This window comes from Hyla sarda, chromosome 10 (genome assembly GCF_029499605.1).
Source record: "Hyla sarda isolate aHylSar1 chromosome 10, aHylSar1.hap1, whole genome shotgun sequence".
Lineage (NCBI taxonomy): Eukaryota > Metazoa > Chordata > Amphibia > Anura > Hylidae > Hyla > Hyla sarda.
In genome coordinates this window covers 23043455-23065614 of record NC_079198.1, presented here as the reverse complement: position 1 = coordinate 23065614, position 22160 = coordinate 23043455, and the positions used below count along the sequence as shown (strand labels likewise).

The following is a 22160-nucleotide window of genomic DNA, read 5'->3' as shown; positions in this document are numbered from 1 at the left end:
TGTGCCTGGAAACATAACAAATGGACTGCAGCATCCTCCTTTGTTCTGAGTCTTTAAGGATTTTAGACCCAGAAAACCGCTTTAATCGTCTTTCTTGGTCAGTGTTTTCTAAATAGTGTGCCTCCAGCTGTTGCAAAACTACAACTCCTAGCATGCATGAAATGTCTAGAGCATTGTTTCCCAACCAGGGTGCCTCCAGCTGTTGCAAAACTACAACTCCTAGCATGCCCGGACAGCCGTTGGCTGTCCGGGCACGCTGGGAGTAGTAGTTTTACAACACCTGGAGACACACTGTATGGTAACACTGTTCTAGGTATTGCCTCTTTACCAACAAGCATACGTATAGAAAAAAAAATATATATATATTATTATAAAAAGAATACAAAAAAAATAATAAAAATAATTAGAAGAATGAAAAAATTATAATAACAAAAATAATAAAAAATAAATAATAATAATAACAACAATAACAAAAAATAATAACAACAATAAGAATAATAACAATAAAAGTTTATAGGGGGTACGCCGGTGGAAAACGTATTTTTTTTTTATTTTTTAAATCAACTGATGCCAGAAAATGAAACACCCCTCCCTTTAGCTGTGCACCCCTCCCCTTTTTCACAGGAGGTGTTTTTAAATTGATAATGGATCCAGCATGTCACCCAGTCAGAGGCTATATGCCCAACAGAGGTGAGTGGTTAAGAGTGTTAGGCTCAGAATTTGTGTTAGGGTCCCATCCTAAATGAGGCCACCTCCGCGTGGTGGATGGGGGGGGGGGGGGGGGGACACGTTTTGATCAAAAAGTGCGCTAAGAGCCTCCATTTTTTGACCAAATGTGCTGCTGCAATCTTCTTTTTTTTGTAGATTTGTAAATTACTTCTATTAAAAAATCTTAATCCTTCCAATACTTATTAGTGGCTGTATTTCTTTTCTGTCACGACCACAGTGCTCTCTGCTGACACCTCTGTCCGTGTCAGGAACTGTCCAAAGCACGAGAAAATCCCCATAGCAAACCTATCGTGCTCTGGACAGTTCCTAAAATATACAGAGGTGTCAGCAGAGAGCACTGTGGTCAGACAGAAAAGAAATCCCAAAAGAAAAGAATTTCCTCCATAGTATACAGCTGCTAATAAGTACTGGGAGGATTAAGAATTTTTACTAGAAGTAATTTACAAATCTATTTACCGTAACTTTCTGGAACCAGTTGATTTTTAAAAAAAGTTTTCCACCGGAGTACCCCTTTAATAATAATAATAATAATAATAATAATAATATATTATTATTATTTTAATTATTATTGTGGTTATTATTATTAATAATAATAATAGTAATAATAACAACAACAAGAATAAAATTAAAAAAAACACAAGGGGGTCAAATCTGTACTGGACAATGATGACTAGTCTAGATTATCATCCTTCACCTTTTTATTGATATCCTCAGCCTGTTCCTGCAGCAGGGCCACCAGCTTCCGTATGATTTCGTCTTTGTCCTCGGCAGTCGGCTTCTCCTCAGTCACCACATTATTATTCTCTACGAATTGTAGAAAAACACAAACTCACCCCATGTTCACTAAAGATGTCCGTGCACTTTAGATTATATTTGATGAAAATGAATGATTTCAACCAAAAACCATTGTTTGCCAGAGAGAAATGTAACCACAAAACTGTCGTTTTAGCCAAGTCAGCCATATTGAAAATGTAATCGGACAAAAGATCTTTTGAGAACGAATATCCCCAAGAATAAGTCTTTTGTCCGGTGTCATAAATCACGTATGGCCAATTTGAACATCTTTTAAAGGAGTACTGCAGATTTAGACACTTATCCCCTATCCACAGGATAGGGGATAAGTGTCTGATTGCGAGGGGTCCGACAGCTGAGACCCCCCACGATCTCCCATAGGGGGACCCGGCATTGCCAAGACCGCTCACTGAGGTCAATGACACGCCCCCTCCATACAGCTCTATGGGAGAGGCAGGGATGCCCAAACGCTGCACCTCCACCTCTCCCTTAGAGATACATGGAGGTGGCGTGTCGTTGACCTCAGTGAGCGGTCGTGGCAATGCCGGGTTCCCCTACAGGAGATCTGTGTGGGATAAGTGTCTGATCGCGGGGGGGGGGGGGGGTCGAACACTGAAATGTCTAGGGCTGCAGATCTCCTGTAATGGCCAATATGGACTAAAATGTGTATGGCTGTATCTGTTAAAACAATGGTTCGTCAGATTATTGTTTCTTTAACTGTTGTTCAACCTTCAACTTACTTTTATTTAAAGAGTACCTGTCATTATCTTGTTAAATGTTATAATCCTCCCAGTTCACTACCCCCTGCCTTTATTTTTTATTATTTGTTAGTTTTCTACCTTGATATTTATTGCGCTGTATTTTCTGCTCAGTCAGATTCAGACTGGGAAGGGGCATTCCCCAGTAGTCATGACATCATCTGTAGCCATCTAGGGGAGAACTTCCTCCCTTACTCTGCTACACACAGCCCAGGGCAGTTCAGTGTGTGAGGTGAGCTATGATTGGCTAAGGCTGCACACACCCCCCTCAGCATTTCCTGATTTTGGACTTCTGCCAGGCCAGCAGGAGTCCAAAGTCTGTGCAAGCAAGAGATGGTGGGGGGGGGGGGGGATGTGCTGTGGATAAGTAGGGAGACACCTAGTGGCTGCTTTTTTTAAACACAAATAAAACAAAGAAAACTTAATTTTTTAAAAAAAAAGTACATTAGAAAGATTTTTTATTTACCATAAGGAGTGCAATAGTAAAAATTAGTTTTAATGAGAGAGCATTGTGATGTCACGGCCCCGCCCCCGTGTGACATCACGCTCCGCCCCCTCCCATAGGCCTGCATTGAGGGGGGGGGGCCATGACGTGACAATGCTCTGGCCCCTGTGAGCGCCAGTAATCAGACCCGGAGCGAACAAGCTCCGGGGACTGATTATAACGGGGTGCTGCGTGCAAGATCACGGGGGTCCCCAGTGGCGGGACCCCCGCGATCAGGCATCTTATCCCCTATCCTTTGGAAAGGGGATAAGATGTCTTAGCGCCGGAGTACCCCTCTAAGAGTTTCGGTCAACTAAAAAAGTCGGTGGGGCGGCAGGATACACTTTTACAAGTCCTGGAAACTGTAGACTTGCATTGGACTTCTAATAATGCTGTAGACAACTCGCTTTAGCAGTAGGCTACGGAGTTTTTGAAGTGTATCCTGTGCTGCATCGACTTTGCAGTTACAGTTTTAGGGTACGGTCCCACATAACGCTTACGCAGCGTATTTCATGCTGCGCAGCGGGAAATACGCTGCATATTCTCCTATGAGCATACACACAGGGCTGCCGCCGCTGGGTGGCCCTGTGTGTATGCTCATGGCAGAATATGCAGCGTGTTTCCCACTGTGCTGCACATTTTGAGCAGTGTGAATTACGCTGTGTTAGCTCTACGTGGGACCGTACCCTAAAGTTTTATTAGCATTTAGAAGAAAAAACTTTTGACATGTCACAACAAGGCAATACATAATGCCAAGTGAAAGCAATGGACATCTATGCACTTCCCAAGATTATGCCAGAAACAAGATGGATACCTTCTAGAATGGTCAGATTTGTTCACCCTCACCATGTAAAAGTATAAGAGATACAAATAATTCTAGGAAATAAGAAACATTGCTATACCTGGTGGAGCTAGGAAGAATGATGGAGCAGCAGGAATCTTCGGGGGCTCCTGGGGACTCTTCAGCTTTTTGTGTTTGATCAATGTCTCCAGCTTCTTCGCAGCCAACGAGTAAACCTCAGAGTCTTCAAGTTTCCCTGTATAATATATTAAAACATCCAATAATATAAGAGTTTATAGGTCAGTACCTATTAATGCAATACTAGTGCAAAAATCTAAGCTAAAAACAGGAAAATTATTCAATTTACCTTGAAATGGACACAATCTGACCTAACCCCAGTACAAAAAAAAAAAACTCTAGTATGGTTGCCTGGAGATAAATAACAATAATAAATATTTTTGGTGCTAATGCAACCCGAAATGTTATGTTTCATCTTGTTTCACTTGTCTTTGTCGGTAGTTTGTGAAGTGAGTTGATCTGTAGTCAGTGACTAACCGTACTAATAATACAAGCTGCATTAACTGAGCGTTCTCCCTTTGTGTTTTTTATTTCCCACTTCGTCTGTTGACCTGGCTCTATGTATAGGGTTCCTCAGGCATATTAGAGTCCGATTGCCCCCTCCAGGGACTGGGGGTTAAATAGATTTACTTGGGATATGAATCTCGCAGTACACATCAGATACATGTCAGCCGAACCCAAGGAATTTAGCGGTTTCTGCAACCATCTAATATCCTGACTAGTGATGAGCGGCATTGCCCATATTCAAATTTACGATATTTTGCTAATATATAGACGAATATTTGCGAATTTCGCGTATTCGTTATATTTGCATATTTGAGGAAGAAAACAGTGAGGGGGTGGGCAACTTTACTATTGGTTGTTGTTGTTATGGGATCTTGTTGATAACCTCGGACAAGGGTATTTGCATCATTCTAATTGGACCACAAGTTAAAAGAAGGAATATGCTGGAAAAAAAATGAATATTCATATTTTCGAATATATAGCGAATCTATTCGCGAATTTGCGATTAAAATTCCAAATGCGAATATTCGCACCCAACACTAATCCTGACTATATCCCAACAGATGATGTCATGGAACAGTAGGATGACTCTTGTGGGACTTTATCTTATTTCATTTTTTTTCCTTCTATTTAAAATAATTTTGGGTATTTTTTTTAAATTTATATAAAAAGTTAATCTTTATTTTATAAATATTTTTTTTTATTTTTTAACTAGCAATATACTCGGGGAGATTTATCAAAACCTGTCCAGAGGAAAAGTTGCTGAGTTGCCCATAGTGACCAATCAGATCGCTTCTTTCATTTTTGAAAAGGCCTCTGCAAAATGAAAGAAGCGATCTGATTGGTTGCTATGTGTATATCCTGGCAGGCATTTACAATCCTGTTGACCTTTGTAAGGTATCATGTTAGCAGCACCAGAGAACAGCACCAGAGAACAGCACCAGAGAACAGCACCATACACAGTTGGTTGTTTTTGGCCCCACAGTCATTATGCATGGACATCCTCAACCTCTCGGTGTTTTATGTAGCCAAAATTTGCCTACATAAAAATTCACAACAAACAATAAAGATGAATGGATAAGCGATTAAACATTCATACCAGTTTCCTGAGTAGGGGTACGAGGGTCATCATAACATGGTGTCAATGGCAGGAAGTCGGGCCTCGGAGGATTGGAGTCCGATCCCACGGAATGGTCTTTGTGCGTTTTCTTCTTAAGCAATCTTTTAAGGGAGAAGGAACGGCCAGCTTTTTTGTGCTTCTCATGAGAACCTGTTTCTTCTAAAGAAATTGTGGAGGGAGCCAAAGTACACGCAAGTAAGGGATTAGGAGACTTGGGGCGTTTCAAGGAATCCGCTTTGGCCACCCCTTTCTCATGGTCATTCAGTATAGAGTCAATGGAGTCCCTCGATTTACTATTAATACTCCCATTCTTTTCCTTTGGTGTCACTGCCTTCTCCTTGCTCTGGCTATTTTTTCTCAGCAGCTTCTTAATGTTTGTTTTGAAGCCGTGTTTCGTCTCTTCCACCCGATTGATCTCTTCGTGTAGGGAATTCCAGGTACCATTATGCCCCTCGGCTGACCGCTCACCGAATCTTGGGCTTCTGTTCTTTTCATCTTTTTCCGACTCTTTGTTTTTTTTTCGATCTGATTTTTTGGTTTTCTTTTGAAACGATTCTTTACCATCTTCATGACTCCCCCTTAAGAAAGGAGGAAAAAAAAACAAAAAAATCACATTCTATGAACCTTATGAATATCAACTAAGAACAAAAACCTGCGGCCCTAGTGTAGACCCCAACCAATAACGTGAATATTGTGCAAGGGGCTGCTGCTTCTCAATCCACCTTGAAACTTGTGCAAGCAGGTCGCCACCGATGTTCAGTAGTATATATCAGAATTAAATATACAGAAAACATCAAATCTCCGGATGGCCCTTCTCCCAAATGGAACCACAAGTCCAAGGAGGCATATGAAACTCTAAATTTATTTTTAGAACCATACAAACATCGCGTTTCGAGCCTGAACTAGACTTTGTCAGGCAATTGTGTAAACAGATCTGACAGACAACACTCTTAAAAGTAAGACGTGAATTTGGCGCCAGGTCAAAAGGTCACAGTATAGAAATCACATTCAAATTCTAATCAGTTGAAATCCATATACATAAATTATGAAAGTAGAAAGATTACAAAAACCTATACAACAAATTGGTATGCACAATAGGTAGGTACATTCTTTACTAAATAAACAGGAACGAGTATATACACCTGAAACCATCCAAAAATAAAAACACCTAACAAGTGAAAATAAATGCATAGCTATTAGCTTATATTAGAAATACCTTACCCTATAGGGCTACATTCACACTGCTGGTTGTCTCCGGCGGGGTGAAGTCCGTTATTTAAGGATTGAGAATATCCGGAGAAAACATTTTTGGCCGTTATGACCCGTCAAAATAACGTCAGATTATTCTTTCTGTGTATTTAGTCTTGAGCGCTATTTTATGTAAGGCGAGATTTTATAGTAATGCATTCATAATCATTTGTTTTTATTATTTGATCATTTTTAGATGTATATACAGTGGTCCCTCAAGTTACAATATTAATTGGTTCTGGGACGACCATTGTAAGTTGAAACCATTGTATGTTGAGACCATAACTCTATGGAAACCTGGTAATTGGTTCTGAAGCCCCAAAATGTCATCCAAAAATAGGAAAATAGTGAGGATTAAATAAAAATAAATAGATAACTAATATAGATAAAGCAAATCCTTACATATAAAAGTGAGAAAGATCTGCTGGGAGCTGTAATCACTGTCTATGTCAGTGTTTCCCATGCAGGGAGACTCCAGCTGTTGCAAAACTACAACTCCCAGCAGGCCCGGACAGCCAAAGGCTGTCCGGGCCTGCTGGGAGTTGTAGTTTTGCAATAGCTGGGGGCTCCCTGCTTGGGAAACACTGGTCTATGTAGAGGACAGGAGTTTCTTCTGGGTCCTGTACAGTGCACGCAATGTCCTAAAATGGAGTCGCCCTCACCTGGTGTCCAAAGGAGCAGCTAACCCTGGTACAGGTTAAGTGTACAGAACATGTTGTACCTCCCTGTACTGTAGGGGGCGCTACCAATCATCCGTCAGTGCATACGCTTCAGTAATACAGGGGTTTTACCAGTAAATTGCCCATTCTGATTGGTTAGTTCTTCCAGCCATTGACATGTTTCACAGATCTGGACTGTCTGTAGCATTGTATGTTGAGTCTGGTTTCAACTTACAATGGTCCAGAAAAGACCATTGTATGTTGAAACTATTGTATGTTGAGGCCATTGTAAGTTGAGGGATCACTGTACAGGTTCCTGTTTATAATTTACTTTGTGAGGAACGCACCAACCTTTCACCAATACAAAAGGGCACCTGAGATATGTAAGATATTTTAAACGTGTTAGCCCTTTTACTTGTAAATTAATTTCTTCTATAGGTGTTTATAATGTTTCTTCATCATTTATGTGCTTTTATGAATATGGATTTCTTCTGATCAATCTATTAATGTCATTTCGTGATCTGGCCCCAAATTTGCATCTACCTTTTAAGTGTGTTGTCTGTAAGATCTGTTGATGCACTTGCCTAATGAAGAGTCTAGTTCAGACTCGAAACGCGTTGTTTGTGCTGTTCTAAAAAAAATATTTGGATTTGGCATCCTTGGACTTGTGTTTCCATTTGGGAGAAGCGCAATCTGGAGATCCAACATTTTATGTATATTTAGTTCTGACATACATTACTGTACATGAAATATAGAGTCTTTTTGATAATGAAAGCCCCGCTACCAACCCAGCTCAGTTTAATCACCATATTAAAAAGAGAATCTGGTACTGTCCTCAATAATTATAAGGGATCATTAGAGGATGTACCTGTGACTATACTTCTTTGGGTCATGGTATGAACGCCCCACATGTCCTAGATGTCTTCCCTCCTCTTGACTTAAGGATCGTTTTAGAAAGGCTTCCAAGACGCATTTTGTTTCTGCTTTCACCTTTATCAGGCTGAGGTCTCCATTTGTGGGGTTGGCGTCTATATCCATTCCACGCCACAGCTCTGAAATACAGGGAAGAGCATACAATTATTAGGAAAGAAAAGGACAACAAGATGCAACTTTCCATTTGTTACCATGATCATTCACACAACATATATTTAAAGGGGTACTCTGGTGGAAAACATTTTTATTTTTTTATTTTTTTCAAATCAACTGGTGCCAGAAAGTTAAACAGATTTGTAAATTACTTCTATATAAAAATCTTAATCCTTCCAGTACTTATTAGCTGCTGACTACTACATAGGAAATTATTTTCTTTTTGGAACACAGAGCTCTCTGCTGAATCACGAGCACAGTGCTCTCTGCTGACATCTCTGTCCATTTTAAGAACTGTCCAGAGTAGGAGAAAATCCCGATAGCAAACATATGCTGATCTGGACAGTTCCTAAAATGGACAGAGATGTCAGCAGAGAGCTCTGTGTTCCAAAAAGAAAATAATTTCATCTGTAGTATTCAGCAGCTAATAAGTACTGGAAGGATTAAGATTTTTTTAATAGAAGTAGCTAATAAGTACTGGAAGGATTAAGATTTTTTTAATAGAAGTAATTTACAAATCTGTAAAAAGGGTTTCCACCGGAGTACCCCTTTAAAACAATTCAAAGGATATATCACTGGCCAGTGTTAAGAAGTAAATGTTCTGAATGCTGTTTTTGAGCTGCGGGGGTCGACCACGCCCCTTGTGACATCACGGCCATGCCCCCTCAATGCAAGTCTATGGGAGGGGGCGTGATGCCTGTCACGCCCCCTCCCATAGTCTTACAATGAGGGGGCGTGGCCGACCCCCCGCAGCACGAAAACAGCGTTCGGAACATTTACTTCCGAACGCTGGCCAGTGGAGTACCCCTTTAAAGGGGTACTCTGCAAAATGTATACCCGTATCCCGCATCTTGGCCAGTGATTGAGTGAGACGTCACATCTTTACAGCAAGAGCGCGTCTCCAAGACTGGGGGCTGGAGTGCGCTGTGGAGAAGAGACGGAGCCTGCGATCAGAGTCGTGGCGTCGTACAGGACAGCGTGGGGGGTCCCAGCAGTCGGACCCCCGCAATTAGACACTTATGCCCTATCCTGTGTATAAGGGATACATTTTATTTAGTGAAGAACCCCTTACTGTTCATAAAGAGATGTCATATCCTGGCAATATGCCATTATTTTAAAAACTGGGAATACCCCCTTTAAAGTTGCCCAATGACATCAATAAATGACATCACAGATAAGTGTAACTTTCCCTGGAATTCCCCTTGTGCAGATGTCATCACCGTATCCTGACTCACTGTACACAGATCTTTGTCTAAGCGCCAGCGAATGTTCACCTTTACCATCTAGGGCAGTGTTTCCCAACCAGGGTGCCTGCAGCTGTTGCAAAACTACAACTCCCAGCATGCCCGGACAGCCGAAGGCTGTCCGGGCATGCTGGGAGTTGTAGTTTTGCAACAGCTGGAGGCATCGGCTGTCCGGACATGCTGGGAGTTGTAGTTTTGCAACAGCTGGAGGCACCCTGGTTGGGAAATACAGCTCTAGGGTGTAACCTGAAGATGACAGCTAGAGAATTTTGCATAGCTGTCCTAGAAAATACTTCCTTGTGATACTCTGCCCTCTCAGATTACACAGTAATCTTCGTAATAGGCGGTTATCATTACACACTATTGTGGACTGCGGTTGCCAGGAGAAAAAAAAAAAAACTTAGGTTGTAAAGTAATGTTGAGGGCCTTCTGGATGGAGGAGGGTAAGGGTGCATTCACAATACGTTTTTGCAATACAGTTCCCGTATCAGGTTTTTGATGAAAAACGGATTCCTCAAAACCGGACTAAACTGTATCAAAACGTGTGTACAAATTTCAACCCATATACGGTTAAAAACCATATACCAGTTTGAAAAATGATGTCCGGGTGCATCAGTTTTTTAAGAAAAAAACGTATACGTTTTTAACTTTTCACTTCATTTTGAATAAAGTTTCACTTGTTTGATTGAAATTCCAAGAAAAAAAAAAACTATGCAAAGTCAAAAACTGTATGGTGAAAACCTGATGGAACCGTACGCACATACAGTTCGGTACAGTTCCCATTGACTCCCATGTTAAAAAAAAACTGTATACGGTTTAATATGGTTTTTCACCCGGACAAAAAAAAACGTGGTAGACTACAGTTTTGGGTACGGGTAAAAAAAAAAAAAACTAGACATAACCGTATAAGGCTGGGTTCACACTACGTTTTTCAACTACGGTTCCCGCATACATTTTCTATCAAAAACCGTATGGGGGAAAAAACGGATTGAACAGTATGGGAAAAAGTAAACCTTATGGGTTTTTAAACAGTATACTGTTTTTAAAAGTGCATACAGTTCCGTCAGTTTTCGTAGAAAAAAAACCCATACGTTTTTGAAAATTTTGTCCATTTTTAATGGGAGGGGTCTTGGGTGGGGACTTCAGGATTCAAAAGCGCATGTGCAAAGTAAAACCGTATACGTTTTTCCCGTATGGAACCGTATACATGTGCGTTTCCCATTGACGTCCATGTTTAAAAAAACGTATGCAGTTGCAGTACGGTTTTTAAACCGGAGACAAAATCGTGGTCAACCACGGTTTTGATTCCGGTTTAAAAACCGTACTGCAACCGCATACGTTTTTTTTAACATGGACGTCAATGGGAAATGCACATGTATACGGTTCCATACAGGAAAAACGTATACGTTTTTACTTTGCACATGCGCATTTGAATCCTAAAGTCCCCACCCAAGACCCCTCCCATTAAAAATGGACAAAATTTTCAAAAACGTATGGGTTTTTTTTCTACAAAAACGGACGGAACAGTATGCACTTTTAAAAACAGTATACTGTTTAAAAACCCATACGGTTTACTTTTTCCCATACTGTTCCATCCGTTTTTTTCCCCATACGGTTTTTGATAGAAAACGTATGCGGGAACCGTAGTTGAAAAACGTAGTGTGAACCCAGCCTAAGACGCATAACGGACTAAACCGGATGATGTGTTTGACATACGGTTTACAATGTGAAGTCAATGCATACAGTTTTCTATACGGTTCCGTACGGTTTTTAACTTGAAACTGTATACAGGAACTGTATAGCAAAAACGTGTTGGGTGTGCACCCTAAGGCTGGGTTCACACCACGTTTTTGTAATACGTTTCCCATATAAGGTTTTTGATTTAAAAAAAAAAAACGGATTCCTCAAAACCGGACTGAACTGTATCAAAACGTGTGTACAAATTTTAATCTGTATATGGTCAAAAACTGAAAAACTGTGATGTCCAGTTGCATCAGTTTTTGAAGAAAAAAAAAAAAAAAAGGATAAGTTTTTAACTTTACATTCCATTATGAATAAAGTTTCACTTGTTTAATTTAAATTCCAGGAAAAAAACTGTGCAAAGTCAAAAACCGGATGGTGGAAACCGGATGGAACCGTACGCACATATGGTTCCCATTGACTCCCATGTTAAAAAAAAAAAAAAGTATACGTTTCAATACGGTTTTTCACCCGGGCCAAAAACCGTGGTAGGCTATGGTTTTGGGTACAGGAAAAAAAACTAACAAAACCGTACAAGATGCAAAACGGACACAACTGGATGGATCTTTTGGCAGGCGGTTTTCAATGGAGAGTCAATGCATACGGTTTTCAATACGGTTCCGTACGGTTTTCAAATTGAAAATGTATACGGGAACTGTATTGCAAAAACGTGGTGTGAACCCGGCCTAAAACAGAGGAAGGCTGTATTCTCACCACCTTTGAGGCATACGATCCAGCAGAGGGATTTCCAACCCTCCTGCCGTATTCCTGAAGTCGACTGCGTATTCCTTCAACCATGGTCGACTGCGCTTTATATTCCGGTTACCTCATTGAAGGAAATGGGGTTTGGCATGGGTCCGGCCGGACGCCATTTATTTCAATGAGGTGACCATAGTCTGCTATAGACTCCGGTTGCCTCATTTTTCCATCGTATCCGCTTCTTTAACCGTGGTCAACTGCGCTTTATATCCCGGTTCGGGTCACCTCATTGAAGTAAATGGGGATTGGTATGAGGCGGTTTTGAAAGTCCCCTTCTGGATCCGGCTGCCGCATGCCCTAAACGTGGTGTGAACGCGAGCTAAAACAGAGGCCGTCACATGTTTCTGTCAATGACAAAGAGCTGCCAAGCTTATCCTTGGCTCAAATAATGGCCCAAATTTACAAAAAATGTCTAACTGACAGTGCAAACTTAGACGGACGCATTTTAAATGTGGCAAAATAATCACAGGGGAGGAGATTTATCAAAATATGTACAGAGGAAAAGTTGCTGAGTTGCCCATAGCAACCAATCAGATCGCTTCTTTCATTTTTCAGAGGCCTTTTCAATAATGAAAGAAGCGATCTGATTGGTTGCTATGGGTAACTCAGCAACTATTCCTCTGGACAGGTTTTGATAAATCTCCCTCAGGGATAATTCTAGTACATCTGAACACTGTCTAATTCAAGTTTACACCAACTATTAGTTGGCCTAAACATGTGTTAGAATTTGGTGCAATTTTTGGTGCCCCTCAAGCTACACCTATTCTTACTGAGGCCACAACCCCTTTTCGACTCTATTCCGACAGACAAAGTCAATATCAACTGCCTGATCCTTTTGCTATAAGAGGTGTCTGGCATCAGCTGTCCAGGCATGCTGGGAGTTGAAGTTTTGCAAAAGCTGGAGGTCCACAGTTTGAAGACCACTGATCTACTGTCTGTAAAGTATGATGGGAAGGCAGTAATATATTACTGATTACACACAGGGTTTGTGACCTGACACATAGGACTGCATAGGAGCGGTACAATATACACAAAATAGATACAGTTATCAAGTTTCTGCAATAGATACAGATACAATTGCCAATAAGTAGATAAAATAAAGAGAAAGAAAAAAGACCGGGGAACGGCGCCTCGTGTATTACCCTTAAACACAAACAGCAAGTGTAAATGTGGGAAAAACCCACGGCACTTATGGGTGGCTGCTCACCAGATGTAAATAGAAGTAACGCATATCACCCCATATAGGGGTACTCACTGATGTCCAAGGGAGGGCTGCAAGCCGGAGGTCACAGGCACATACGTCCTGACGTAGTCATCAAACAGAAAATGGAAAAGGACCTCATTCATCCAGGCGCTGCCGGTTAGGTCATCAGGTGCACAAAATGATGCTATGTATACCTTGGAATATTGTATACATGAAAGTTTATTTAAAAATAATAAACAACATACAGATTACGCGTTTCGAGGGTGACTCCCCTCTTCCTCAGTTCAGGTGTGCTGTCATACAACAAACAGCGCCCTTTTTTCACATAAATACTTACCTGTTTGTTGTATGACAGCACATCTGATCTGAGGAAGAGGGGAGTCACCCTCGAAACGTGTAATCTGTATGTTGTTTATTATTTTTAAATAAACTTTCATGTATACAATATTCCAAGGTATACATTGCATCATTTTGTGCACCTGATGACCTAACCGGCAGCGCCTGGATGAATGAGGTCCTTTTCCATTTTCTGTTTAATAAGTAGATAAAGCTGCGTTCCCACGGCCGTCCAGACCCGTACTGTTCTCCCGTCAAAAATAAAAATGAACTTTAAAAAAAACGGACAATAAAGGATGCTAATGGATGTTATCCGTTTGTATCTGTTATTGTTCAGTTAATAAACCTGAAAAAAGTTTTTTTTTTTGTTCTGAGCATGCTCAGAAGTAAAAACGATTCAAAAAACGGATTGAAAAAACAGATGCAAATGGATGACATTAAAGGCTCATCCGGTTTTCATTTGCAATGTTAATTTTACTGTATCCGTTTTTACTTCCGTTTTTTAGGCGGGAGAAAAAATACTGCATGCATCGTAAAAAAAAAAAAATACGGAAATGAGCGCAGAAGGGTGCAAACGGATGTGAAAGGATTGTAAAAAAAAATCCCATTGACATCAATGAGATTATTTTACAACCGTTTGTAATCCGTTTACAAGCTGCAACAACGGAACCTAAACGGGAGGGGGGGGGGAAACGGGGACAGACGGCCGTGTGAACGCATCCTAAACTAAAAAAGTAGAAAAAAAAAATCATGGCCATCACAATGTAAAGATGACAGAAAGCTTTTCCTCTATTTCATGGTGACCTTTCTGCAAAAGCAATCTGGAATGTCACTGCTCCGGATTCCGTCCACATACCAAATTCCAAGAAAAAAAGGTCTAAAAATTGCAACGTTTGAGCCTATAGAGGCGGTTTTGTTTGCACATAGCTCGCGGCATGACAGAGCCAAACAAACAGACCGATGACCTATCCTGAATGCCACGACTTGTCTTCTGCACAAAAATATGGACCCTTCATTCTCTCCGATGGCCATAGTAAGCCCAGGGGGCTTGTAGTAGAATTGGGGGGGGGGGGGGGGGGGAGGTCCAGCTCTCAGGTACCAAGTTGCTGTTAAAACATAGCTTTTACTGTCTTAGATTAAAAACATGGAAACGAAAACAAATAAACACCTAAAGTGCATAAAATGCAGCACACCGACGCGTTTCGAGCTTGAAACAAGCTCTTAGTCATGGCAAGGTGACACAATACAGGGAGGCTTGTGCCAGTTCTTATGGGCCAGCATATGGACTGATGTATATGGGATTAGGTAAAGAAAAGGTTGACTTATTGTGCAGAAATGGGACTGCGTCTAGTACTAGAGTTCCATAAAAAAAAGGTCTGAGCTGCAATACCAGACACAGCCAATAGACAGTAGGGGTGCTGTTTCTTTGTCTTCTGTTCTTATATAACCCATAATCAAAACTAAAACATGGGATGAGAGATATGAATCTGTCCGGTGGGTGTCTGTCAGCTGGGACCCCCCCAAGATTATGAGAACAGGGGACTTTGGCAAGAGCAGGGTGCATGCGCTCCATTCAAACAGGGGGAAAGGGAGCCTTGTTCTTGGGATAAATAGGGGTCCCAGCAGTCAGACACCCCCTACCCCAATTAGTTTTAAAGTTTGAAAAGAACTACACCGCTAGGTAGTTAAAGGGGTACTCCGTTGAAAAACTTTTTTTTTTTTTTTTTTTTTTTATCAACTGGTGCCAGAAAGTTAAACAGATATGTAAATTACTTCTATTAAAAAAAATCTTAATCCTTCCAGTACTTATTAGCTTCTGAATACTACAGAGGAAATTCTTTTCTTTTTGGAACACAGTGCTCTCTGCTGACATCACGAGCACAGTGCTCCCTGCTGACATCTCTGTCCATTTTAGGAACTGTCCAGAACAGCATATGTTTGCTATGGGGATTTTCTCCTACTCTGGACAGTTCTTAAAATGGACAGAGATGTCAGCAGAGAGCACTGTGCTCGTGATTCAGCAGGGAGCTCTGTGTTCCAAAAAGAAAAGAATTTCCTCTGTAGTATTCAGCAGCTAATAAGTACTGGAAGGATTAAGATTTTTTAATAGAAGTAATTTACAAATCTGTTTAACTTTCTGGCACCAGTTGATTAAAAATAATAATAATAATAATAATAATTCCACCGGAGTACCCCTTTAACACATTCTTTATTTTCTCTGCTTTTAATTCTATTGTTCTAAATCAGTGGTCGCCAGACTATGGCCATGCAGCTGTTGCAAAACTACAACTCCCAGCATGCCCGCACAGCCAACAGATGTCAGGGCATGCTGGAAGATGTAGTTTTGTGACAGCTGAACGGCCACAGGTATGAAGATCGTTGTCTTAGAGCAGCAATCTCCAAACTGTGGACCCGCAGTTGTTGCAAAACTACAATTCCCAGCATGCCCAGACAGCCAACGGCTGTCCGGGCATGCTGGGAGTTGTAGTTTTGCAACATCTGGAGGTCCGCAGGTTGGAGACCACTGAACTAGGGTCTTAGAAACTTCTTTATTGGAAACCTTACAATTACATTAGCAGAAGTCCACCCGTTGGCTGTTCGCGTTTGCTGGGAGTTGTAGTCCTAGATCACAGAAAAGACTGCAGATCTGTTGAGCCTTCCCCAGTCTGCGGGTTGAAGTGATACTATACGGAGCTCCTGTTTGTTTCCTCATTGTCATACCAGAATGATATAGGAGCTCCCACGTCCAGCAGCTCAGTGCAACCTGATATTTCACTACAGGGTCACACCCATGTCTACACATCTAGTGCATGCAGCATGAAGGCAGAATAGTGCTGCGCACACCTGTGTTCTGTATTGCTACGGCTGGAGTACAGTGGGACTCAAAGGGGTACTCCACTAGAAAAAAAATAATTTTTTATATCAACTAGTGCCAGAAAGTTAAACAGATTTGTAAATTACTTCTAATTAAAAATCTTAATCCTTCCAGTACTTATCAGCTGCACAGGAAGGTCTTCTCTTTTTTTTAATTTCCTTTCTGTCTGACTACAGTGCTCTCTGCTGACACCTCTGTCCATGTCAGGAACTGTCCAGAGTAGGAGCAAAGCCCCATAGCAAACCTATCCTGCTCTGACCGGTTCATGAAATGGACAGAGGTGTCAGCAGAGAGCACTGTGGTCAGGCAGAAAGGAAATTCAAAAAGAAAAGAACTTCCTCTGTAGTATACAGCAGCTGATAAGTACTGGAAAGATTAAGGTTTTTTAATATAGAAGCAATTTACAAATCTGTTTAACTTTCTGTCACCAGTTGATTAAAAAAAAAAAAAAGTTTCCCAGTGGAGAACCCCTTTAACTCTTACTATCCTAATGGTGGAGACAGTGAATATTTACACATCCATCTGCAGATGGTTTGTTATAGTTAAACTAACCACAGCACCCGGTAGGGGTTGGCACCATATTGACATTTATAACTTTATGGACTTGGCCTTTCATGAGAGTAAGGGTGCGTTCACACTGAGGAATCTCCACTCGCTGAATTCAGCGAGCGGAAATTCCGTCTGGCGGCCGCCGCCGAAAGTACCTCGGCGCTAGGGCCGCGGGGCACTGAGCCGTCACCATTGACGGCTATGCAGTGCTCGCGGAATCCAAGCAAAGAATGAACATGTTCTCTGCTGCCTCGCGGAGACCCATTCACACTAATTTTAAGTTCACACCGTGGAATTCCGTAGTGTGAGTGTACCCTAAGGCTGCGCCCGCAGAAGCTGACAAACACACATGTCCGAAATCAAGCCTGCATAGTGTTTGTCAATGATCGTGCCTTATATGGCCATTTTAGATGCATTCAGATGCAGCCTATCCCCTATCCCATCCCTGCACCTTCTCCTTATGACTGACAACCCCTTGCTGTTCAGCTTCACTGAAATCTCCCCCAAATTCTGGCTTTTCTAAAGTGTCACTGGTGCTAATGTAAAAAAGAAAAATAAATAATACTTACTTAACCAGTTCCCCCCAGTGCCTGCTCCATGGACTTTCAGTCCCCCATTGCTCCTCTTTTTGGCCCATTCGGCCAATTACTGGCTGTAGCCATGTCCCCTCTCAGTGGCTGAGGAGACAGGTCCTATTCCAATGCTCTGTTTTGGTAGCAGGTAGAAAATTAGGGCAACAGGGGACTAGAAGTCCAACAGGAACAGGCACTGCAAGGGACTATAAGTATTGCATTTTCTTTCTTTTTTTTACAGCAGTGCCAGTAGCATGTTAAAAATATAAAAATAAAAAGCAGGGAATTCTGAAATACCCCTTTAAGGCTAAAAAGAAGGTTATAAAACAAAATCTGGGGGAGATTTATCAAAACCTGTCCAGAGGAAAAGTTGCCCAGTTGCCCATAGCAACCAATCAGATTGCTGCTTTCATTTTTAACAAGGCCTCTGCAAAATGAAAGAAGCGATCTGATTGGTTGCTATGGGCAACTGGGCCATGTGTTCTGAATGGGGAAAACAACCTTGTCAGACAGCGCTGGTGGCAGCTTATATCCCTGAAAATAAAAGGATCCAGTATGGTGAAATCCACAACTGTCTGACCCTTCTCTCCCCAACAACTGGTGTTGTGAGTTGGGGTGCCCCTATACATAGTAGATGGTCGGTTATTTTAAAAAAATTGGGATTCGACCAATCCAGCCTTTAAAACAGATCTCCTACCTTTAGCGCTGCTCTGACCCTGCACGTCATCTGTCTGAAGGTGTCGCGGTGCGGCAGTCTCTTCAATGTTTACCTCATTCACACTAGCAAACCCTGTACTATACGTATTCGTGTGGCAGGGTACCATGGCGCTGTCCTATTCAAGTATGGCATTAACAGTTATGAACAGACCGGCAGTAGTGGTGAACAGTGCAAAGACTTCAGGGGTGTGGTGGCATCAAAACAGCTGATGGGTGGGATGCCAAGTGAGGGACCCCCGCAGGTATGATATTAATAGGCCATCAGGGGTCAGATAACCTCTTTAAAGGAGTACTCCGGGGCGCAGCATTCTGAACATTTTATTCAGAACGTTCAAAGCTGGAGGCCGTGAACGTGACATCACAGCCGTGCCCCCTCATGATGTCTCACCATGTCCCCTCCATTCATATCTATGGGAGGAGGCGTGTCAGTATTGTTGAGCGTGAATATTCGAAATGCTAATTTTTACTGCGAATATTGGCACTTCACGATTTCGCAAATATCTATTGATATATCTAGTGATATATATTCGTAATGACGAATATTCTTTTTTTTTTTGTTAGTTTTTTCGAAAATATGTGAATATGCAAATATTCGCGAATATCGGCACTTCCAGTCAGAGGACACTGATCACTCCCTTCTTTTAGGTGAAGGATATAATCGTGCATGCGCACTATGCAAATTTCATTACGAATTCTCGCATAAAAAAAAAAAAGAAGAACATAGTGAATATGCGAATCTCACGAATATAGGACAAATATTCAGCCATATATTCGCGAAATATCGCGAATTCGAATTTGGCCTATGCCTCTCATCACTACGTGTCAGCCAACACACCCCCTCCCATAGACATGAATGGAGGGGGCGTGGCACGACATCACGAGCGGTGCGGCAGTGACGTCCCAACACTGCCGCAGGAACCCTGTGTTTGTTCAGAACGCCGGGTGCTGCGGGAGATCGCGGGGACCCCGGCAGTGAGACCCCATCACAATCAGACATCTTATCCCCTTACCTTTGAATAGGGGATAAGATGTCTAGCAGCGGAGTTCCCCTTAAAGCCATCGATAACCCTGCTACAGAAACTACGGAGGGGGGGGGGGGGGGGGGGGGGAAGAGATTTTTCATTGCCTTCCTGACATTTTTTGGGGGCTATAATTTGGTGGAAAAAATTTTGCGCAGTTAGTTTTTGCGTGACTGAAATGCAGAACTTCATTCTTGACTATGCAGTGGAGGAGATTTATTAACTGCGTCTTTTTTTAATTTTTTTTTTTTTTTTTTTAAAAGGTGCAAAAATAATGCATAATAGAAAAATAATAAAACAAACATGCAAATTCATACCACTTCTGCCTTGCCTTAGAAAAGTGACATCCTACAGCAGGTGATTTTTCATTTATGCTAAATTTATCACAATCCGTGTGCCGCTTTGGCCCCAAACACACAGCAAAAAAAAAAAATTTAAATAAAAAAAATAAAAAAAAAAGCCTGTGAAGTGACATATTGCTAAATCCACAGGACTAAGAGCTAAGGCTCGAAACGCGTCAGGTTTCACTCCTTGTTTTTATTGAGTGACATGTCACTTGCCGCTTTGGTGGAATACCATTTTTAATGTGCACCGTTAAACACTAAGTTTTACTGGATTTCGTCTTTTCGGGAGCTGGATCCATCTTTTTAGACTCACCATGGATAAATCCACCCCTACCAGCCTATGATGTTGCACTATATTCTACATATAACAGGATGTGATGAAAACATTTTACAGCTACATGGCTGAAACTCAGTATAATAATATATTAGGTGCCCGTGTCCACTCCCTTGTTTTGCATATCAGATCCTCACAATATTACCTGCTATACTGAGTTTCAGCCATATGGCCATAAAATGTTTACAAGCACCAGAGCAGAGTTCACACAGGGACGTTACTGCCCACGTGGACTCCTCGCCTACTCTCTAGCCACGAGGGCGGCCTGGTCAGTGACTGATTCTACACCGCTATACAACAAATAACTCGGCACTGAAGATAATGCTTAAGTGGGGTTTATTTCGTACGCAATCCAAGTAGATAACGTTTCGGTCAGGTATTGACCTTCATCAGATCTAGATTGCTGCGGAGTATAGTGCTGGAAGATGCGGCTAAAACCGCCGTGGTTTGGGTCCTGTGTAGGGTCTGTGCATCAGATGCCTTCGCGACTACAGTCGCTCTACACAGGACCCAAACCACGGCGGTTTTAGCCGAATCTTCCAGCACTATACTCCGCAGCAATCTAGATCTGATGAAGGTCAATACCTGACCGAAACGTTATCTACTTGGATTGCGTATGAAATAAACCCCACATAAGCATTATCTTGAGTGCCGAGTTATTTGTTGTATTTAAGTAAGGATTGGGACCCTACTCGTGCACCCACCATCTGGATTAAGAGTGCCATATTTTGCTACTAGTTGATTCTACACCGCGCCAGAAGAGCACATTTACTGTACGCACAAGGAAAGGTGTAGATCAGTGTTTCCCAACTGGGGAGCCTGTATTAGATGCCGCCAGCTGTTGCAAAACTACAACTCTCAGCATGCCCGGACAGCCTTCGTCCATGTGAATACAGCTCTGCAGTATCACTGTTAAAGGGGTATTCCAGGAATATGACTATGGTACAGGGGCTGTAAAGTTAGTGTAGTTCATAATATAGTGTCTGTACCTGTGTGTGACAGTTTTCTCACAATTCTTCTGTGATTTTCACCCCAATATTTATTTTTAACAGCATACAAAATGACTGTTGTCTCAGATTTTTCCTAGCTTGCAATGCGGCCGAGACCTGACATCACTAGTCAGCTGATGACAGGGAGCCTGTCTGCTTCAATGGGTGGAGGGATCAATCTGCAACTAATGCAACAGCTGTGGGCACCCTGATTGAAAACCACAGGTCTTTTGTTTCAATGGGTGGGGTGGCTGATGTGTGGGAGGGAGGAAAATGGAATTGTGGGATTTGTAGTAAAAAAAAAAAAAAAAAAAAGAAAAGTCAAACAGGAAATACCAATTCACACAAAGCTAGCCACAGTGCTATGCTAATCTCACAACATAGCCATTTAGCCCCAAGACAAGCGCAGATCCTTCCTAAGCATGTCCATTACTGTCTGCCAGGTACGTACTAAAATCACCTTATGGCGGATAACTCCTTTAATTCATAAGGATGACCCAACACAATAGCCGACTCCACATTCACAGCTAAATATGTAACGGCACACACCAAAGATCGTTACTTTTACGACTTGCAGTCACTCATAGCAACCATTGACGCCCCCGACATATAATTCAGACTAACAGTCTTATTTATAGCACTTTATTATTCAATGCATCACCTTGATCTTTTCACATAGCAATTTCGGCATACAGATCAGGATTTTAGTGCTTAAAGGGGTACTCCGGTGAAAACCTTTTTTCTTTTAAATCAACTGGTGGCAGAAAGTTAAACATATTTGTAAATTACTTCTTTTAAAAAAATCTTAATCCTTCCAGTACTTATTAGCTGCTGAATGCTACAGAGGAGATTCCTTTCTTTTTGGAACACTGATGACATCACGAGCACAGTGCTCTCTGCTGACATCTCTGTCCATTTTAGGAACTGTCCAGAGTAAAAGGAAATCCCCATAGAAAACATATGCTGTTCTGGACAGTTCCTAAAATGGACAGAGGTGTCAGCAGAGAGCACTGTGGTCATGATGTCAGCAGAAAGCTCTGTGTTTCAAAAAGAAAAGAATTTCCGCTGTAGTATTCAGCAGCTAATAAATACCGGAGGGATTAAGATTTTTTAATAGAAGTAATTGATTTAAAAAAAAAAGTTTTCCACCGGAGTACCCCTTTAAAGGGATAAGGGACTGCTTATAAACAACAGTATGGCAATTTGTTCTCTGTTAGGCTAAGTTTCCACTTGGTTTTT

At 41.6% G+C, this 22160-nt stretch overlaps 1 protein-coding gene across 7 annotated transcripts in view; it reads right to left on the bottom strand.

Annotated features, from left to right (window-relative positions):
• Positions 1-22160, bottom strand: part of BCL2L12 (BCL2 like 12) — a 60930-nt gene that overhangs the window by 9183 nt on the left and 29587 nt on the right. For 3 of the 7 annotated variants that reach the window (XM_056543970.1, XM_056543968.1, XM_056543972.1), the window contains exons 2-5: positions 8022-8205; positions 5226-5824; positions 3666-3800; positions 1424-1533 (exon numbers count right to left, since the gene is read on the bottom strand). In XM_056543970.1, the coding sequence (XP_056399945.1) occupies positions 1424-1533; positions 3666-3800; positions 5226-5824; positions 8022-8191 (1014 nt within the window). In that variant the 5' untranslated portion in view covers positions 8192-8205. Of the gene's footprint in view, positions 1-1423; positions 1534-3665; positions 3801-5225; positions 5825-8021; positions 8206-12207; positions 12447-12752; positions 12844-16087; positions 16107-17515; positions 17845-22160 lie in introns of those variants that run through there. The other 4 variants (XM_056543969.1, XM_056543973.1, XM_056543967.1 and 1 more) reach the window with 4 other exon arrangements.